The sequence below is a fragment of the Vicia villosa genome, linkage group LG2 (genome assembly GCF_029867415.1).
Source record: "Vicia villosa cultivar HV-30 ecotype Madison, WI linkage group LG2, Vvil1.0, whole genome shotgun sequence".
Classification (NCBI taxonomy): Eukaryota; Viridiplantae; Streptophyta; class Magnoliopsida; order Fabales; family Fabaceae; genus Vicia; species Vicia villosa.
The window spans coordinates 220,438,172-220,454,694 of record NC_081181.1 but is presented as its reverse complement, the minus strand read 5'-3'; the positions used below and the strand labels follow the sequence as shown (position 1 = coordinate 220,454,694).

Below are 16,523 nucleotides of genomic sequence, written 5' to 3'. Positions count from 1 at the left end.
TATCACCGAAACCCACTATTTTAAGAGGCCACTATCACCATAATATATTTTTTAAATTTTAATTAAAAAATATTTGTAAATATTTATAGTTATTAGATATAATTAACATAAATTCACTATTTTCACGGGACACTACCACCACAATATCTTTTTTATTTAAATAACAAAATATTATAAATATTTATAATTAATTGTGATATTTGTAAATATTTATAGTTATTAGACATATTAAATTTATCATGTTGGTGATTCGATAAATATTTATTTTTTAATATTACATACCTACTATATTTAAATCAATTTCATCTGTATAATGTTTTGTGAATCTTAAATTAACATTTCTCATTCGAATTTTTAAATTTATTTTTTGCGTTTATAATACATTATCCATCTTAAGATTTGACTTACCCGTGCGGACGCACGGGTCTTCTACTAGTTAAGATTATATAAAAATAATAGGTAAACGACCAATAAACTGGAAAAAATAACATAAATTATTTTAATAAAATTTATAAAATAATGTTTAAATAAATTAATAATTTAAAGTTCAGAAACAAAACAATTAAACTATTTTTGTCAACTTTGTGAAACGGGTGAGTACTTATTTGGCGATGGATTAACCTGAATAACTTTAGACTAACTTAATAATGTTTTAGTATAAGATTTGAAATTCACCCATTAAAAAAATATTAATTTTATAATGTTTATGTCAAAAGATAAACTCTATTAGCCAAACATACATCCATTTTTATTTTACAATAGAGAGACAATGGTGACTAAAACCAAAAAAATGAAATTAGAATAGAGGTCGCGGTCTTACCGGTTTTACCAACTAGAACCCATTTTATACCTATGACTATGATTCCATGCACATGGCACATTAGCACTGCAACATAGTTGGTGGGGTTGGTGAGTGGCCCCAACATATACTTATTTATTTGCTTACTTTTTAAGTTTATAACAATAACGGATAATAACGGTGTAAATTAATTTCATAAGGTAAATAGATTATTATTATTATTATTATTATTATTATTATTATTATTATTATGTATTTTTGTTAAATTACACTTTAATTTTTAAGTTAATACTATGGTATGATTGTGATGAATTTTTATTAAATTATTAAATTCTAATAATATAATAATTTAATTTATTTAATCTCCTATTTTCAATAATTATTTTAATGAGAATAATAAAAATAAAAAATGAAAAGCACTATAAAATTTCAAAAAGATGAGATAAAGCGCATTAATCATATCATATGAGTGAGTGCAGCACCTGGCATCACCAAATTTCAACCCACGCTCTTTCATTTCATCATTCTTCGCTTCCTTTTTCGGTAATGTAATATTCTCTCTTTCCTTCATTTCTTGCATCTACATAATTTCAATTTTTCTTTTACTTTCACAATCTAACAATATTAGTTAAATAAATTCATTAAAGATTTTGTAGTAGCAGCAGAGCAGCGATGTTGATCAACGTGAAAAACTCGACGATGGTGCGTCCGGCGGAGGAGACACCGCGAACCGCCTTATGGAACTCCAACGTTGATTTGGTGGTTCCGAATTTTCACACTCCCAGCGTCTACTTTTACAGACCAAACGGCGCGTCCAATTTCTTCGACGCTAACGTCATGAAGGAGGCTCTGAGCAAGGTGCTGGTTCCGTTCTATCCAATGGCAGCTCGTCTCCGCCGTGACGACGACGGTCGTGTTGAGCTTTACTGCGACGGTCAGGGAGTGCTTTTCGTTGAGGCTGAGACAACTGCAACGGTTGATGATTTTGGAGACTTCGCTCCCACGCTTCGATTACGTGAGTTGATCCCAGCCGTTGATTATTCTGCCGGTATTGAAACGTATGCACTGTTAGTGTTGCAGGTGCGTTTTCTTTTGTGTTTGTTCGGTTGCTGTTACTTCACTTTCTAGAAAACGTTTCAGAAAACTCTTTTTCTTTTCTTTTTCTTTTTCTTTTTCTTTTTAATTTTATTAATTAATTTAGGACATTTTTCATTTCTGTCCATCCAATTACTAGTATCTTTTATTTTTTCTGCGTTAAAAATGATTACCTTTTTCATAATTATTTTTTAATAGGCTTTTTTTTTTTTGCTTTAGGAAAATAATTCTTTATAGTTTTGACTAACTTTAATTGATTATTTTTTGTCAGGTAACTTTAATCTATTACTTTCTTTCGAAATTTAAAAAAAAAATCAGACGTACACCCGTGCGATGTACGGATATGTTCTATTTAAATATTAATGATACTATTATAATTATAAAATAATTTAAAAAATTAAATGTACACAAATTTGTTTTATTTAAAAAATAATAATAATTATTATTATTTAAAAAATAATTTAAAAATTAAATTTACAATGTAAGGATAGGTTCTATTTAAATATCAATGACAATTTTTATAAATTTGAGCTAGGTGTTGCTATGAGTATAGAAACTTTAACCTTTTTAATTCAATTTGTAACATCGTTGAGAACCGAGTAGAAAAAAAAGTTAATCTACATTACAAATACATACAATTATGTACAAAACTATTTGCTAGTAGTGTCGTTTATGTGGTTAGTAGATGTGTGATTTAATGAAACCGTGGAACTTTTAAATTAATTATTTATTTTATTTATTAAATTATTATTATTATTATTATTATTATTATTATTATTATTATTATTTTCTTATTATTATTATAGTATTATTATTATATTATTATTTATCATTATTAATAAATATGATGATTTGTTATTGGTGGAAAATTTGGTGGTAACATTTTGGAGGGAAGAAGTTATAGGATTATAATTTAGTATGATATTTTAATAAAAAATTGCAGGAAAAACATTTTAATCAATATATATTACGAGTTTTCTTTTTTCTTATATAACTAATTCTATTACTATATTCCTAGTTATATTCTTTATTTATAAATTAGTCAAATTTTCTAAATAAGTCTGGATTTGTTTGAATATAGTTCATTGAATTGGAGATGAAAATAATTATTTATACATTTTTGAATAAATTTTATTTATGTATTATTTTTGGTTGAGTTTACAAGAAAAATATTTAATAAATTGGAATGAGAAATATATTAAATCTTATTAATATATTTTATTCCTAAATAAATACTTTATTTATATTTTACTCCTTCGATTTCATAATATTTATCATATTTAGAAAAACATTTTGTCTTAAAAAATGGTCTTTTTTATTTTCAGTGTAAATTTTAGTTATTTATTTTTTAATTAAACTATCTAATTAATATTATTTGTCTTTCCTCCGAAATATTGTTTTCACTCCTTTGAATTTATAACATGAAAATAGACCTTAATATATGCAATGGACTAATTAACGTTCTCTTTTCTTATTTATTTATTTTTTTTTAAATTTGCATGGAAGATTCAGATACTAAAAAATACTATTAAGTAGTATTAGGAAGATCCTAAAAGTCCCACATTGGCTAGAGATAGAGCTTTCAAAGAATATATATAGAGGGACACTCCTCACCTTACCAACCGGTTTTGTAAGGATGAGTTAGGTCAAACTCTAATATGGTATCAGAGCCTATCGATCGGACCATGGGCCGCCCACCATTAATATCCACGCACCAAGCCCAAAAAAAGAGTGCTGGGCGTGAGGGGGTGTATTAGGAAGATCCTAAAAGTCCCATCCTAAAAGTCCCACATTGGCTAGAGATAGAGCTTTCAAAGAATATATATAGAGGGACACTCCTCACCTTACCAACCGGTTTTGTAAGGATGAGTTAGGTCAAACTCTAATAAGTAGTATTAATTGTATTTAAGCTTAACCATAAATTCTGGTTTCAAATTGAGCCTACACAATAATAAATTTTATTGATTTTTTTTATAAATTTATTAAGTTTTTCTCTGACTTTAGAGATTAGTGTAGCTGCCTGCAATGCAAGAGAACATCTTTATATAAAAATCGTGTTATATAAGAATAATTATACATAATTATTTTTGTATATATAATTTATTGGAAATTTTGATTTGAATTCATTTTTGTGTATATAATTTATTGGACATTTTGATTTGAACAAGATTCATAAATTAGCATAAGATTCAATGTTATTAATTGAGATAGCTGAACCGATATCCTAGGTACTATTCTAAAATTTAAATTTCGGTGCAACCTTTAACATCACATGTTTCTCTAAGTGGAGAACTTTAATGAATTTAGTGGATTCGCAAGAATTTAAGCCTAAGATATGATGGAACAATTATGAAATAGTGCCTCCCATTTATAGTAGAACTGTAGAAGAACCAACAACCCACTTAAGAATTTGGCTTGGCTTGACTTGACTTTATACAATGTAGGGGTGATCAAAACCAAACCAACCCAATAGAAAACCGCAAACCAAACCAAACCAAACCGAAACCGCAAAAAACCGCATTTGGTTCGGATTAGTTTGGGTCATCTTTTAACAAAACCGCATGGTTCGGTTTGGTTTGCGGTTTGTATTTTATAAACCGAACCAACCGAATCAAACCGCATTATGTTACAACCTAACTTTTACTTAACTCACATCCAACCCAAACTTAAATCTATAATACCTTAACCTTATGATTACGAACAATTTTCTCATCCTTACACATGATTTTAGTCCCGATCTTCTCAAATCTCTAATAGCATTATCGCATCTTCTTTGCCACATACATCTTCTCTCTTTTTCTATAATCTCTACTCTCTTATATTCTTTCTTTTTCACCTTCTCATTTTTAGGCAAATGTTCCCTATTTCAGTTTCGTTTTTATCGCACATCTTCTTCTCTAATCTCTCAACTCTTTTGTTTTTTCTTTTTCACCTTCACTAATCTCTCGTATCTTCTATTTTTTTTGTTTCATTCTAATAATTTTTATATTGTTTTATACTATTATTTTATGTTTATTATTCCACTTTTGTCTAATTTAATTTTTACATATTAAATAGAAAGTTATTGTCAAAATATGACGGGTTTTTGTTGTTATTTAATAGTGTATGAATGTCTAAATACAAAGTTATGTTATCATCTATATGTATATGAATGGTTCAATAAAATATTTCAAAAAAACCGAACCAACCGCACCGAACCAAACCGCATTAGGTTGGTTTGGTTTGGTTCAGATTTTTTTTAAAAGCCAACCGAACCAAACCAAACCGCACGATTTTTTCTCTTGTGGTTCGGATGATTTTTTTCGTCAAAACCGCCCAAACCGCACCGCGATCACCCCTAATACAATGCATGCAGGTAACATATTTCAAATGTGGAGGAGTTTCCTTAGGAGTTGGTATGCAACACCATGTGGCTGATGGAGCCTCTGGTCTTCACTTCATCAATTCATGGTCTGATATGGCTCGTGGCATTGATGTTTCCGTTTCACCGTTCATTGACAGAACATTGCTCCATGCTCGGGATCCACCTCGACCTGTTTTTGATCACATTGAATACAAACCTCCACCAGCAATGAAAACTGGTCATCCCTTGCTGCAACCTGCAAAACCAGACTCAGATGCTACTGCTGCAGTGTCGATCTTCAAATTAACCCGTGACCAACTCAATATCTTGAAGGGTAAGTCCAAAGAAGATGGAAACACTATCACCTATAGCTCTTATGAGATGTTGGCAGGTCATGTATGGAGAAGTGTAAGCAAAGCAAGAGCACTTCCTGATGATCAAGAAACAAAACTGTACATTGCAACAGATGGAAGATCAAGGCTTCAACCTCCACTTCCACAAGGTTACTTTGGCAATGTGATATTCACTACAACTCCAATAGCTGTGGCAGGGGATTTAATGTCAAAACCAACATGGTATGCTGCTAGCAGAATCCACGATGCATTGTTACGAATGGATAATGATTATTTGAGATCTGCTTTGGACTATCTTGAGCTACAACCTGATTTAAAAGCTCTTGTTCGTGGAGCACATACTTTTAAGTGTCCAAATCTTGGTATCACTAGCTGGGCAAGGTTACCGATTCATGATGCGGACTTTGGTTGGGGAAGACCTATATTCATGGGACCTGGTGGAATTGCATATGAAGGACTATCTTTCATCATTCCAAGCTCAACAAATGATGGTAGCTTGTCTGTGGCAATTGCTCTGCCTCCAGAGCAGATGAAATTGTTTCAAGAATTTTTTTATGATATTTGAGGGATTCATTCATTCAACATATACTCATTTGGGTATATTTTGGGAATGCTATAACCTTTCTAAGGCTGTTTTTTCTTTCCTAGTTTTCTGTTTTATCTTTTGATGATATACTTTTCATGCACAATCACTGACTTGTTTTTGGTAATCATGTAGTAGTAGTATATGGTTTGGAAAAGTGTGTAATGTAATTCTATAGAAACAAGTGCATGATTGATTTGACATCACATTTGGACAAGATTTATGATTGCTTCAAATTTTGTTTTTGTGTCAAAGATGTTCCTCAACCGATATATGTACTCATGTAAGCGATCTTACAATTATTTTGATCACATTAGCATCATAAAAACTTGTATATTTATAAAATGATCCACTAGCATCACAAAACTTGCAAATTTATCCAATAGTCAATTAGCTCGCAAATTGATTTGTGTTAATTACAAAAAGTGAAACAAATAAAATTTGTTCTTACTTTGGTCGAGGTCCGAAGAATATTGGCCCATTAGACTATGAGGTTATAGTAATTGTGACTCAGTATCGATGAATGATCATAAGAATTCTGACTCAATATTAACTATGAAATTCGATTCAAAAACATAAAGTCCAACAAGGAGAAAATATTTATGACGGAATTTCCTAAATGATGTCAAACCAATGACATAATAAGACTAAATATTAGACTTATGACAATCACCTAAAAGAATGTATTAGATCCTAGGCAATAAGCGTGAACTTGCCCAGGGCTGGCCCAAGGGTAAGGTGGGCTAGGCCCTCGCCTTGGGCCTCATTTTTTGGTTAAAGGTATTTTAGGTCTAAAAAAAATTTTAATTCAGTATATTTGTTCAAAGGTATTTTAGATATTTGTTTAACTTTTTTTTTTGACAAAGATATTTGTTTAACTTAGTTGGTAAGAAAATAATGTTTTATTTAGAAGGTCATGTGTTCAATTCTCGTAGGACCCTTTTTAGAGTAATTTGAACACATAAATGATTAGTGAATATTTTTTTATTTATATAATCATAATACCAATTTCATATTTAATTTTTAATTAAATATATTTTGCATTTTAATAGTCGCCTTAAGCCTCACATTACGTTGGGCCGACCCTGAACGTGCCTTAAGAAAGCACTTGCTTTTAACAGATAATTGAAGGAGGACCGTTAGATAATAGAACATGATGTATTATGATATAGATTTATTTGGATGATAATAATGATTAGAAATGTACCTGAAAAATTGTACACCTTTATAACTCTACTAGTGATGAGTCGTTAAAGCATCAAAACACGGGAATTCATAATAAACTACTTTCTCATGTCAGTTACTTTTCCTATATACAAAGTTCCTCGATTATATCTCATTTAATGGTTATTAGAGGCTTTGTGTCACTGTCTTTGCAAGATCGTTCAGGTATGCCATTCTAGATAATTTGATACACAGTCCCTCAAGCATGAGACACTTAAGGGTGAAGTGTTTTAAGCAATAGATCCTTGATATAGCACAGATCATCTAGTACAACGCATGTAGGGGTGAAGTGCTTTGAGTGGTAAGTCCCAACTTTACACAGTCCATCAAGTACGAGCGACATAAGGGTGAATTGCTTTGAGTATTAAACCTCAACATCATACAGTCCCTCGAGAGTTAAGCTTAGTTCCCCAAACTCCCATTGTTAACTTGAGATCCCTCCACCAAATGGAGAATTTCCTGATGTTGAGAGGCCAAGACGGATTGATCATTTGGAATTTTAAGTTGTCGTATTTGAACTCCAATAGAAGCCTCCAAACAGAATCAATGTTAGAGATAATTCCCTAAGCTCATTTCGCTAGCAAAGATATATTAATCAATTCACAATGCCTCACTCCTAGCCCACCTTACGATTTAGGTTCGCAAATGATGGACTAGCCAACTCAATTAATTCTCTTTTTGTTTTCTTTGCCATTCCACAAAAATTCCCTTTGGATTTTAATCATACCTTGAATCATCGTTTTTGGAGCTCTATAAAACTAAAAAGAAGAAGAGAGTGATTGAATTAAGAACTAAGTTAATTAGTGTTACACGACCACCAAGTGACAGATTTCAGCTTCGCCAAGAAGATAGTTTGGATCTGATTTTAACCAACACAGGCTCCCAAGAAAAACACTTACGAGGGTTGATGCCAATTTGAACATGTAATTATCAGAACCATTGATTATGGCATTAACATCTTTAGAGTTACAAAGAGCCAATTCACACTCTTCCCTTTTATATCTTTAACACCAAGATTCTCCCATCCTGACAAACTTCAAGATTCTGGTGTCCATTGATTTCCATAATACTATCATTCTAGCTTTCCAAGATACACATAGTACAAGATATTATCTTCCTACAGTTCACCCAATAAATAGAAAAATGTGTCTCTTTGATGCCAATTAAAATTCTGGCACTTTTAAAACATCTTAATATGGATGTCCCAACATCAGAATATAATGTCAAGACATATGTTACAACATCTATTGATATACATAACCAACATATCAAAATTGTAACTTATGCAAAAATAAATTACAGAATGATAAACAACATAGATAATTGTTAACCCAGTTCGACGCAATGTCACCTACTTTGGAGGCTACCAAGTACCAAGCCAGGAAGGAAATTCACTATGATAGTATTGGCTCAAAGCCTAAACAGTCACAACTTACAACTTCTCGCCTAATCACTACCTTGTGCAACTTCTATCCAGAACCCTCTAGATATGAGATCCCCTTCTCACTTCCTACAACCAATCACCTAAGTGATAAAAACCATTCACAATCCCAGTGACTGTATCAAAACAAAGAAATAGAATATTACACTTCCAATACAAAAACAAATCATATTTTCTTAAAAGGTTTTTTTACTGAGAATAATACTCAACTATATGCTTAAAAGCTTCAAGAGTGAGAACATTAACTTGGCAAATAGTCAAGTAACAATCAGTCTACCTCACTCTATCAAAAGATACATGGGTGACATACAAAAACCTAAGAGACTCTCAAAACCTAAGACTCTAAACTTCCCCTAATTTTATAATTGTGAAAGACTTGATTACATTAGGTTTAGGTTTCTCTTGAAATATTACTCAACAATCCATGGGCTTCAAAATATTCACCCAGATATTCCTTGATCCACAAGCTGAAAGCTGCACCAATTATGCAGAAAGATCACCTTAAATCTTGGAACAAAACATTAAGTTTCCTAAATTGTCTCAACATCCAATTTTAGAAACTTATGTACAGTTGGAGATCAAATCACTTGTTCCAGATTAAATCTTCTTGACCTGCAAAAATAAGTGAGATAAATCTAAAAGGAATCTCACAAATAAAATCAAATCTATCAAGAATTAAAACAACATGTACTCATGTTTTGGTACAACATGTCACAACATATGTGTTCAATGATCCTGATCTTAAACATATGTGTTCAATGTTTAGAACATCTCACCAACATCTTGCTGTGAACCATGTTTTAGCTAAAATGTTGCCAATCTTAAAACCATGGTATCAATAATAATGACAACAAGTCCTTAATGATAATCGAAAAGTAGTTAAAGATGAAACCAACTCATTAGGGTTTGATGGAGTTGACTCTCTAATGATGGAAGCCAAAAGGAATATAACTCAAGCCTCATCTCAAGCTCAAACAAGTTTCTACAAGAATAAAGCATCTGACAAGTCTCGGAGCCTATGAAAGTATGAAAGCCTGCCTCCAATATGTTTGAGTGAATATATTGTAAAAGCATATGGGTATACTCGTTAAGTGTATGGCTAACCGTACACACATAAACAAGTTTTCAAACTTATTTTTCTTTAGAAAACATTTCTAAAAATGCATTGAAGCCGTGTCAGACATGTCACGAACCGTCAGAAAAGATATGGACAAGTTTTTGATCTTGCCAATCGATTGACACCTTATGGAAATTGATTGGAGAAGCTAAAATGCGCCTTAATCGATTAGGAAAACACCTTAACGACTAGTAACGACTAAATATCTTTTCTTACCATTTTGAGCTTATTAATTGATGAATTCAGGTCTACCAATCAACTGGATATGGATGAGTTCTTTGTGAAATTTTCTCTCAGTTAGAGATAGTTAATAGGAATAATATTGAAGTTGAATAGAGTGAGATCCATTATAACTATATTCCCTCGGTTTTTCAAACAAACCAAGGGGATAAGTTAATTATTTTTTATGAATAAAACACAACGGTCAATTATAACTATGTTACATCGGTTTTTGAGAAAACTGAGGGAATATGTTGTTTATTTTCTTTAAAAAAAATCAAACATTGTACTCCTAGGACCTATACTATCGATTTTTAGTATGTTCGAGGTGAAAGCTTCGTCATAAAAATATTATTTGTAGTACAGCCTCCTTTGAGCACAAGTAAACTAGTTGAGATGATTTGCTCCTTTTGAGAGTCTTGAATGGAGTTTATTCACCCCCACTTTATCAACATTAACTGGCATGAAATGGTTCTTAAACCTCTGTAACACCCATAACCTTTTCCACCCTAACGTTGACAACAATATTATGTATACAATTAATCCTTCTCTTGTCTGACAGGACTCTGTGGAAAATTTTCAAACTAGTATCCCCTTCTCTGAGCCAAAGTTATTTTTTCTTTTGTCATTGCACATTAGCATTAACTCTATAAAGAGAATAGTTGAGAAGAAACTAGCCAAAAATCCTCCAGCTCAAGTACAATCAACCTAACAAATTATCCCTTTTTATCTAGATACATCAAACATATTTTTGCTTCTTTTACTTTTCCATAGATGTTCCTTCCATGAGTGGAGTGTGTTTCTATTTTATCCTTCATGTTGCCCATATTATCTCTAAGTAATATATAATATATGACTAGTCAAACAAGACAGGCTGTATAGTATTTCAATGACCCATTATAATTAAATATAGTATTTAATTTCTTCATGTCATAATTATTATAAAATAGAAAAAGACAGGTTGTTGTATAGTCAAAAATATCCTAAAGAATGTAAATTTCCTGGAAGGTAGAATCAAGAGATATAAGATCTATTATTTGTAACTAACTAAGACTATGCATTCATCAATCTTCTCAGATTCAGCTAGTGTTAATTAGAACAATGGAGGGTGAAACCAAACATGTTAGTTTTATCCAAAAGAACAAGAACATGGATGTCATAGATATCCTCAAAGAAACACTAACAATCTATTTCAAAAACATTTATTTCATCATCTTCACTTTCCTCATTTCACTTCCTTTCTTTCTTCTCATGCTTTACTTTGAAACATTGTTCCAACAAACCATAGTTCTAACTCCAAAAATCATCTCAACTCTACCTTTTCGAGAGCAAAATCAACTTCGTTTCTATTCAGTTTTCGAGCACAGATTCATTCCTCAAAATGAACCGAGTTTTAGTCATGATTATTTACCTCTTTTGATTCAACTTGGATTCATCTACTCTATCCCTCTTCATGTTCTAGAATTTTGTTCTAAAGTATTAACTATGGATTTAGCTTCAAAGCTTATAGATTCTCAAGACAACAACAACAAGATGAGTCTCAAACACATGTTTCAGAATTCAATTGATGTATCAATCATGAAAGGAACATTTATCACTTCTTTGTACACACTTGCATTATCAAATTGTCTTCTTATTGCATTTCCATGGACAGTGAGTAATTGTTTCATGTTTGCTAGAACTTTTTGGTGCTATGTAGTTTTTGGAATGATTTGTTTTGTAGCTATTGGAAAATTGTTGATGGTGTATTTGGAATGGAGTGCTATTTGGGATATGAGTATTGTGATATCAGTGTTGGAGGGAGTTTATGGTATTGGAGCTTTGAGAGTTTCATATTACTTCAACAATGGGAACCAGAAAAGAGGACTTGTTTTGATGCTTGTTTTCTTTGTTTTTGGTGGTTTTTTGAGGCTAATTTGTATCTTTTACTTTGAATGCTATAAAGGAGGTAGTGGAAATTTTCTACAAATTGGGGTTCTTAGTGTGATGAATACATTGAAATGGGTGGCTTGTGTGATTTATTTCAATGACTGCAAAGAGAGGAAAATGGAGAAGAAAGTTGATGATGAGGAAATAGGAAAAAGTACATCAACTGCAGTGTAATGATATTTCTATTCATTTGTTTTATAGTATATTTTCATGAATCTTAATTGGATTTATTTACTTTGTGCCTCTTCATGTTCTACAATTCTGCACTATATATGGAATTGGTATCTAAACTGCCTATAGACAATGATGAAATTAGTCTGAAGTAGAAGACTTGGGTGAAGTGTCCAATTGATTTTCAAAGGTCAAAATTGAATTAAATTCAACTATAATGATTGCTCTTAACTCATGTTATTTTGGATTACCCCTTTAATTTTGAGGTACTTCTAAGCGTGTAAAAATCATAGGGGTAAATCAAAAAAAAATTTACAGGGGGTAATTTGTGTCCATAACGGACAAAAGACATAAAATTTTTAGATTTCAAGGGGTAATTCAAAAAAAAATATATATTTAAGGGGGTAAACCAAATCTCGCCTATATAGCAGGAGTAATGAATATTTAACCATTTTTAATAAAATTGATTTTGAATGTATAATTAAAAACATCGTAAACAAATACATATAAGACAAATTATTCTATTATTCTTACTTATATCGGACTTGTTAAAACATGAAGTAAAATTGTTAAATTAGCATAATACATGTATATGTTTGGTTTCTTAAGTCAACAGGACTCGCCTAATTAGTGATATATCCAAAAGTATAAGGTCGGGTTGAAATAGTTGATGAACCAAGTTGGTTATGTCAGTTCAGACTTAGAGCAAAATGATATTTGATTGAGATATGATACAAAACATATTTATTACTGATTGATGATGTCAAAGACAGAGATTTGGATAATCGAATCTGATTCTCAATCATAATTAAGATGTCGTACAAATAGGGACAATCACCTTAAATTGCATCTGACGAGCTTTCACGTAACATGGGTTAAAGATGCTATATAAGGGGAGGATCACAATGAGAACAAACGCACACGACTCACAAGAGAATTCAACTGTGGTTTTACTAGTCTTCACTAATAGTGTTATCATTGGTGTGCTTTTACGAGTACATTTGGTGTCAACCGTCAAGTTCGATAAAATTGATTTGGACCTGAAATTCAATCCACATAATACTACTAAGAATAATATTTAATGGTTAGTCATTTTGGTAGAAGTAGTGAAAATGGTGTGCTATTAATTTGTTCACATGTTATATGATATTAAAATTCATCTTCAAAGAATTTTGGTTCAAGGCTTATGTTGTCGGTATATCTTTCTCCTTCCTTTAAATCGAGCTATGACCTCCGCAATTTCATTGTCGCCGATAACATCCTTCTCAAAGTTCACATCGGTGTCGGTGCTCTTGGTGATTCATGATCAGCCTACTTAGATCTATGTGACGTCTTCCTTCCTAGTGTGATATTCTAGATTTAAATGAACCTCCAAAGACACTACCCTCAACTTTGCTAACCTGGGATACCCAATTATACAACTTTACATGGACTTATAATAAGTCATCAAAACTTGGATTTCCAAGGTCTTCCTTGCCTCCCGTTTGAAGATTTAATTGTAGAATCATTGAATCATTAGAGGTCATAGTCGTTGTTGAGTAGAAGATACTTATCACTGAGTTGTAGCTTATGGAATAAACCATCGTACATGATGTCCCAACAACTCTTCGCATCCATTAATACTTGTCAATATCAAAGTTTTCCATGACGCCTCTTACCAACAATGGAACATGTTGGTTTGCAAATGTGTTAATAATTTCTTTGTCCTAAAATGATAGTGGGGGATACTTTCATTTCCTCAATTTCGATGCATGTCTATCAATTGGGGTAATAATATGCATTAAACTCATTTTCACTTAGTTGTACGAAGGTTTCTTAAAGGTTAGGAGCCCTTAGATACCATATGGCCGGTCTAAATTGGTCGCACTATATTGACCTATCACTTGTGAAGGATTTAATGGGGGTGTAGGCTATTACCATATCATTCATAATGGAGGGAATATTGACCCATTGGCTAAACATTGCTTCAGATATGGTATATGCTAAGAAAATATCTTGATTGATCGTCCTCCTTCTCTGGTGTTCTCTTTTATTTACCATTATTGGACCTCTCAACCTTTATATTGGATGGAGAATACATATATCGCGGTTGTGCTCCCAAGAGTTTGAATTATCTCCCAATGTGAATCTAGACATCTTCCCTTTTTTTAATTTGTACTTGTCAAAAAGTACAGGAGTATGTGGTATCCCTATGCGGGTAAGGGATAGTCATGGGCTCTTTATTTCCCATGTTTTCTACCAACATGTTTCCCTTTGAGAGTCCTTGGTGTAGTAGGTACCTCTTCATCCTATCGTATGCGTATTTCACTAAGACAACCTTTTTGTTGAATTTCTCAATGTAACTTCTAGCGGCTCATCTATCCTCTACCTTACGAATTCCAATTTATCCATAGACTTGAATTGTATCCTAGAGGACATGAAATGAGTTGTAAAGAGTTTAAATGCTTGGTCCATGAGATGAAGGACCCATGCTTCATACATTTATACTAAGTCATATTCCTTTTTTAAAAGGGCTAATAGCATTTTTGCCCCCTACCATATAGGCGACTTTTGGTTTTGCCCCCTGTAATTTTTTATTTTTTTTGTAAAAACACCCTTGTCATTTCAAGATTCTGTTTGTTTAGACCTAAGAGAAAATGATACACTCATGTGCCTATGTGTCATGCTATGTGGCATTATTTTTTTGTTTTTTAATTTTTTTAATTTCAATTATGCTGACATGTATTTATTATTTTTTATTTATAATTATTTTAAAATCCATGTCATATATTATTTTATTTTTCAATTATTTAAATATTATGAAATTATGAAAGATGCAGGAATTAAGAAAAATCAAATTTTATATTTTCATTATAATTTTTTTACACTATTATATATTTAAAATTAATTAATATTACATTATTATATAGATATTATTTAATAAACTGAAATTAATTTAAAAACAATCCATAGTATATATTTGAATAAATAAACTATAGTAGTATATATTTAAAAAAAAAAATTTAATATATAATAATAAACTAATATATGTATATAAATAAATTGAAATTAATTTTTAATATATAATAATAAACTGAAATTAACTTGTAATATATAGTATATATTTGGATAAACTAAAATAAAAATATTTGAATAAACTAAATTATTTTTTAATATATAATAATAAAGTGATATATATTTAAAAATTAATTGAAATGAATTTTTAATATATAACAATAAAATGAAATTAATTTGTATTGTATAGTATATATTTGGATAAACTAAAATAAAAATATTTGAATAAAATGAAATTAGTTTTTAATATATAATAATAAACTAATATATATTTAAAAATAAATTGAAATGAATTTTTAATATATAATAATAAACTGAAATTAATTTGTATTGTATAGTATATATTTGGATAAACTAAAATAAAAATATTTGAATAAAATGAAATTAGTTTTTAATATATAATAATAAAATGATATATATATTTAAAAATAAACTGAAATGAATTTTTAAGATATAACAATAAATTGAAATTAATTTGTATTGTATAGTGTATATTTGGATAAAACAATATTAATTTATTAATATATCAAATAAAATAACTCTTGATTAATATAAGATATACAATTTAAGATCAAAAGTTTTAGAAGACCAACATGGCCTAGTGGTAGTGCCTCTTGCTTGGTATACGGAGGACTTGTGTTCAACTTCCATTGACCACAAAATTTTATAGTTTTTCATCTTTTAAATTTTAAAAACTTAAAATAATAATAAATAAATGCCTATGTTAAATTAAAAATAATTACAAATAAAAATACATTATTCCATGTCAGCATATTAAATTAAAAAAAATATCCAGTCAGCGTGCCAAATAAGCATCAGGCGTGTGTCTTTTTCCTCCAAGATATAAAAAAACAGAATCTTCAAATGGCAAGGGTGCTTTTACAAAAGGGTTTTTAAAGATCCTTAGAAATAGGATAATCATTGACTATGAGGTGAATGAGTTCCTTTGGATGAGCTCTTCTTCGTGCAAGACTTCCTCGAAGAGGGGGAGGGGTGGCATTATTGGGACGAGGAACCGTCACCTGAGCCACACCATTTGTACTTTTTTTTGGACGAAACTAAACTTAAACATCACACACGATCTTTAGTGACTTAATTGTCAGAGTATTTGGTCGTAGTCTTTAGTGACTTAAATGCCTCCTCTGGAAATGAGAAGTGGTTTCATAAAAACCATATAATCATATCATTGGCCTCA

General features: G+C 30.9%; 2 protein-coding genes across 5 annotated transcripts; both read left to right on the top strand.

Moving 5' to 3' along the window:
• The first annotated feature begins 1,222 nt into the window (after positions 1–1,222).
• On the top strand, positions 1,223–6,475 carry LOC131654007 (shikimate O-hydroxycinnamoyltransferase-like). 4 transcript variants are annotated; one of them, XM_058924382.1, is made up of 3 exons: positions 1,223–1,347; positions 1,456–1,879; positions 5,250–6,475. In XM_058924382.1, exons 1-3 carry the CDS (start codon positions 1,265–1,267, stop codon positions 6,153–6,155), a joined length of 1,413 nt encoding a protein of 470 aa, XP_058780365.1. In that variant the 5' UTR covers positions 1,223–1,264; the 3' UTR covers positions 6,156–6,475. The 4 variants fall into 4 exon arrangements, with proteins under 4 accessions (XP_058780365.1, XP_058780366.1, XP_058780368.1 ...); XM_058924383.1 differs by having other exon boundaries at positions 1,231–1,342; positions 1,447–1,879; XM_058924385.1 differs by having other exon boundaries at positions 1,241–1,342.
• A 4,712-nt stretch (positions 6,476–11,187) lies between these two features.
• Positions 11,188–12,707, top strand: LOC131648292 (uncharacterized). The gene has a single exon (XM_058918073.1). It carries the CDS (start codon positions 11,276–11,278, stop codon positions 12,275–12,277), a length of 1,002 nt encoding a protein of 333 aa, XP_058774056.1. The 5' UTR covers positions 11,188–11,275; the 3' UTR covers positions 12,278–12,707.
• The last annotated feature ends 3,816 nt before the right edge of the window (positions 12,708–16,523 follow it).

Excerpts from the sequence above, each read along its gene's own strand:
- LOC131654007 (XM_058924381.1), top strand. The coding sequence starts at position 1,265 with ATGAGTGAGTGCAGCACCTGGCATCACCAAATTTCAACCCACGCTCTT. Across the intron at positions 1,348-1,446 it reads TCGCTTCCTTTTTCGGTAAT|ATTTTGTAGTAGCAGCAGAG; the intron begins GTAATATTCTCT and ends AATTCATTAAAG. Across the intron at positions 1,880-5,249 it reads ATGCACTGTTAGTGTTGCAG|GTAACATATTTCAAATGTGG; the intron begins GTGCGTTTTCTT and ends CAATGCATGCAG.
- LOC131648292 (XM_058918073.1), top strand. The coding sequence starts at position 11,276 with ATGGAGGGTGAAACCAAACATGTTAGTTTTATCCAAAAGAACAAGAAC.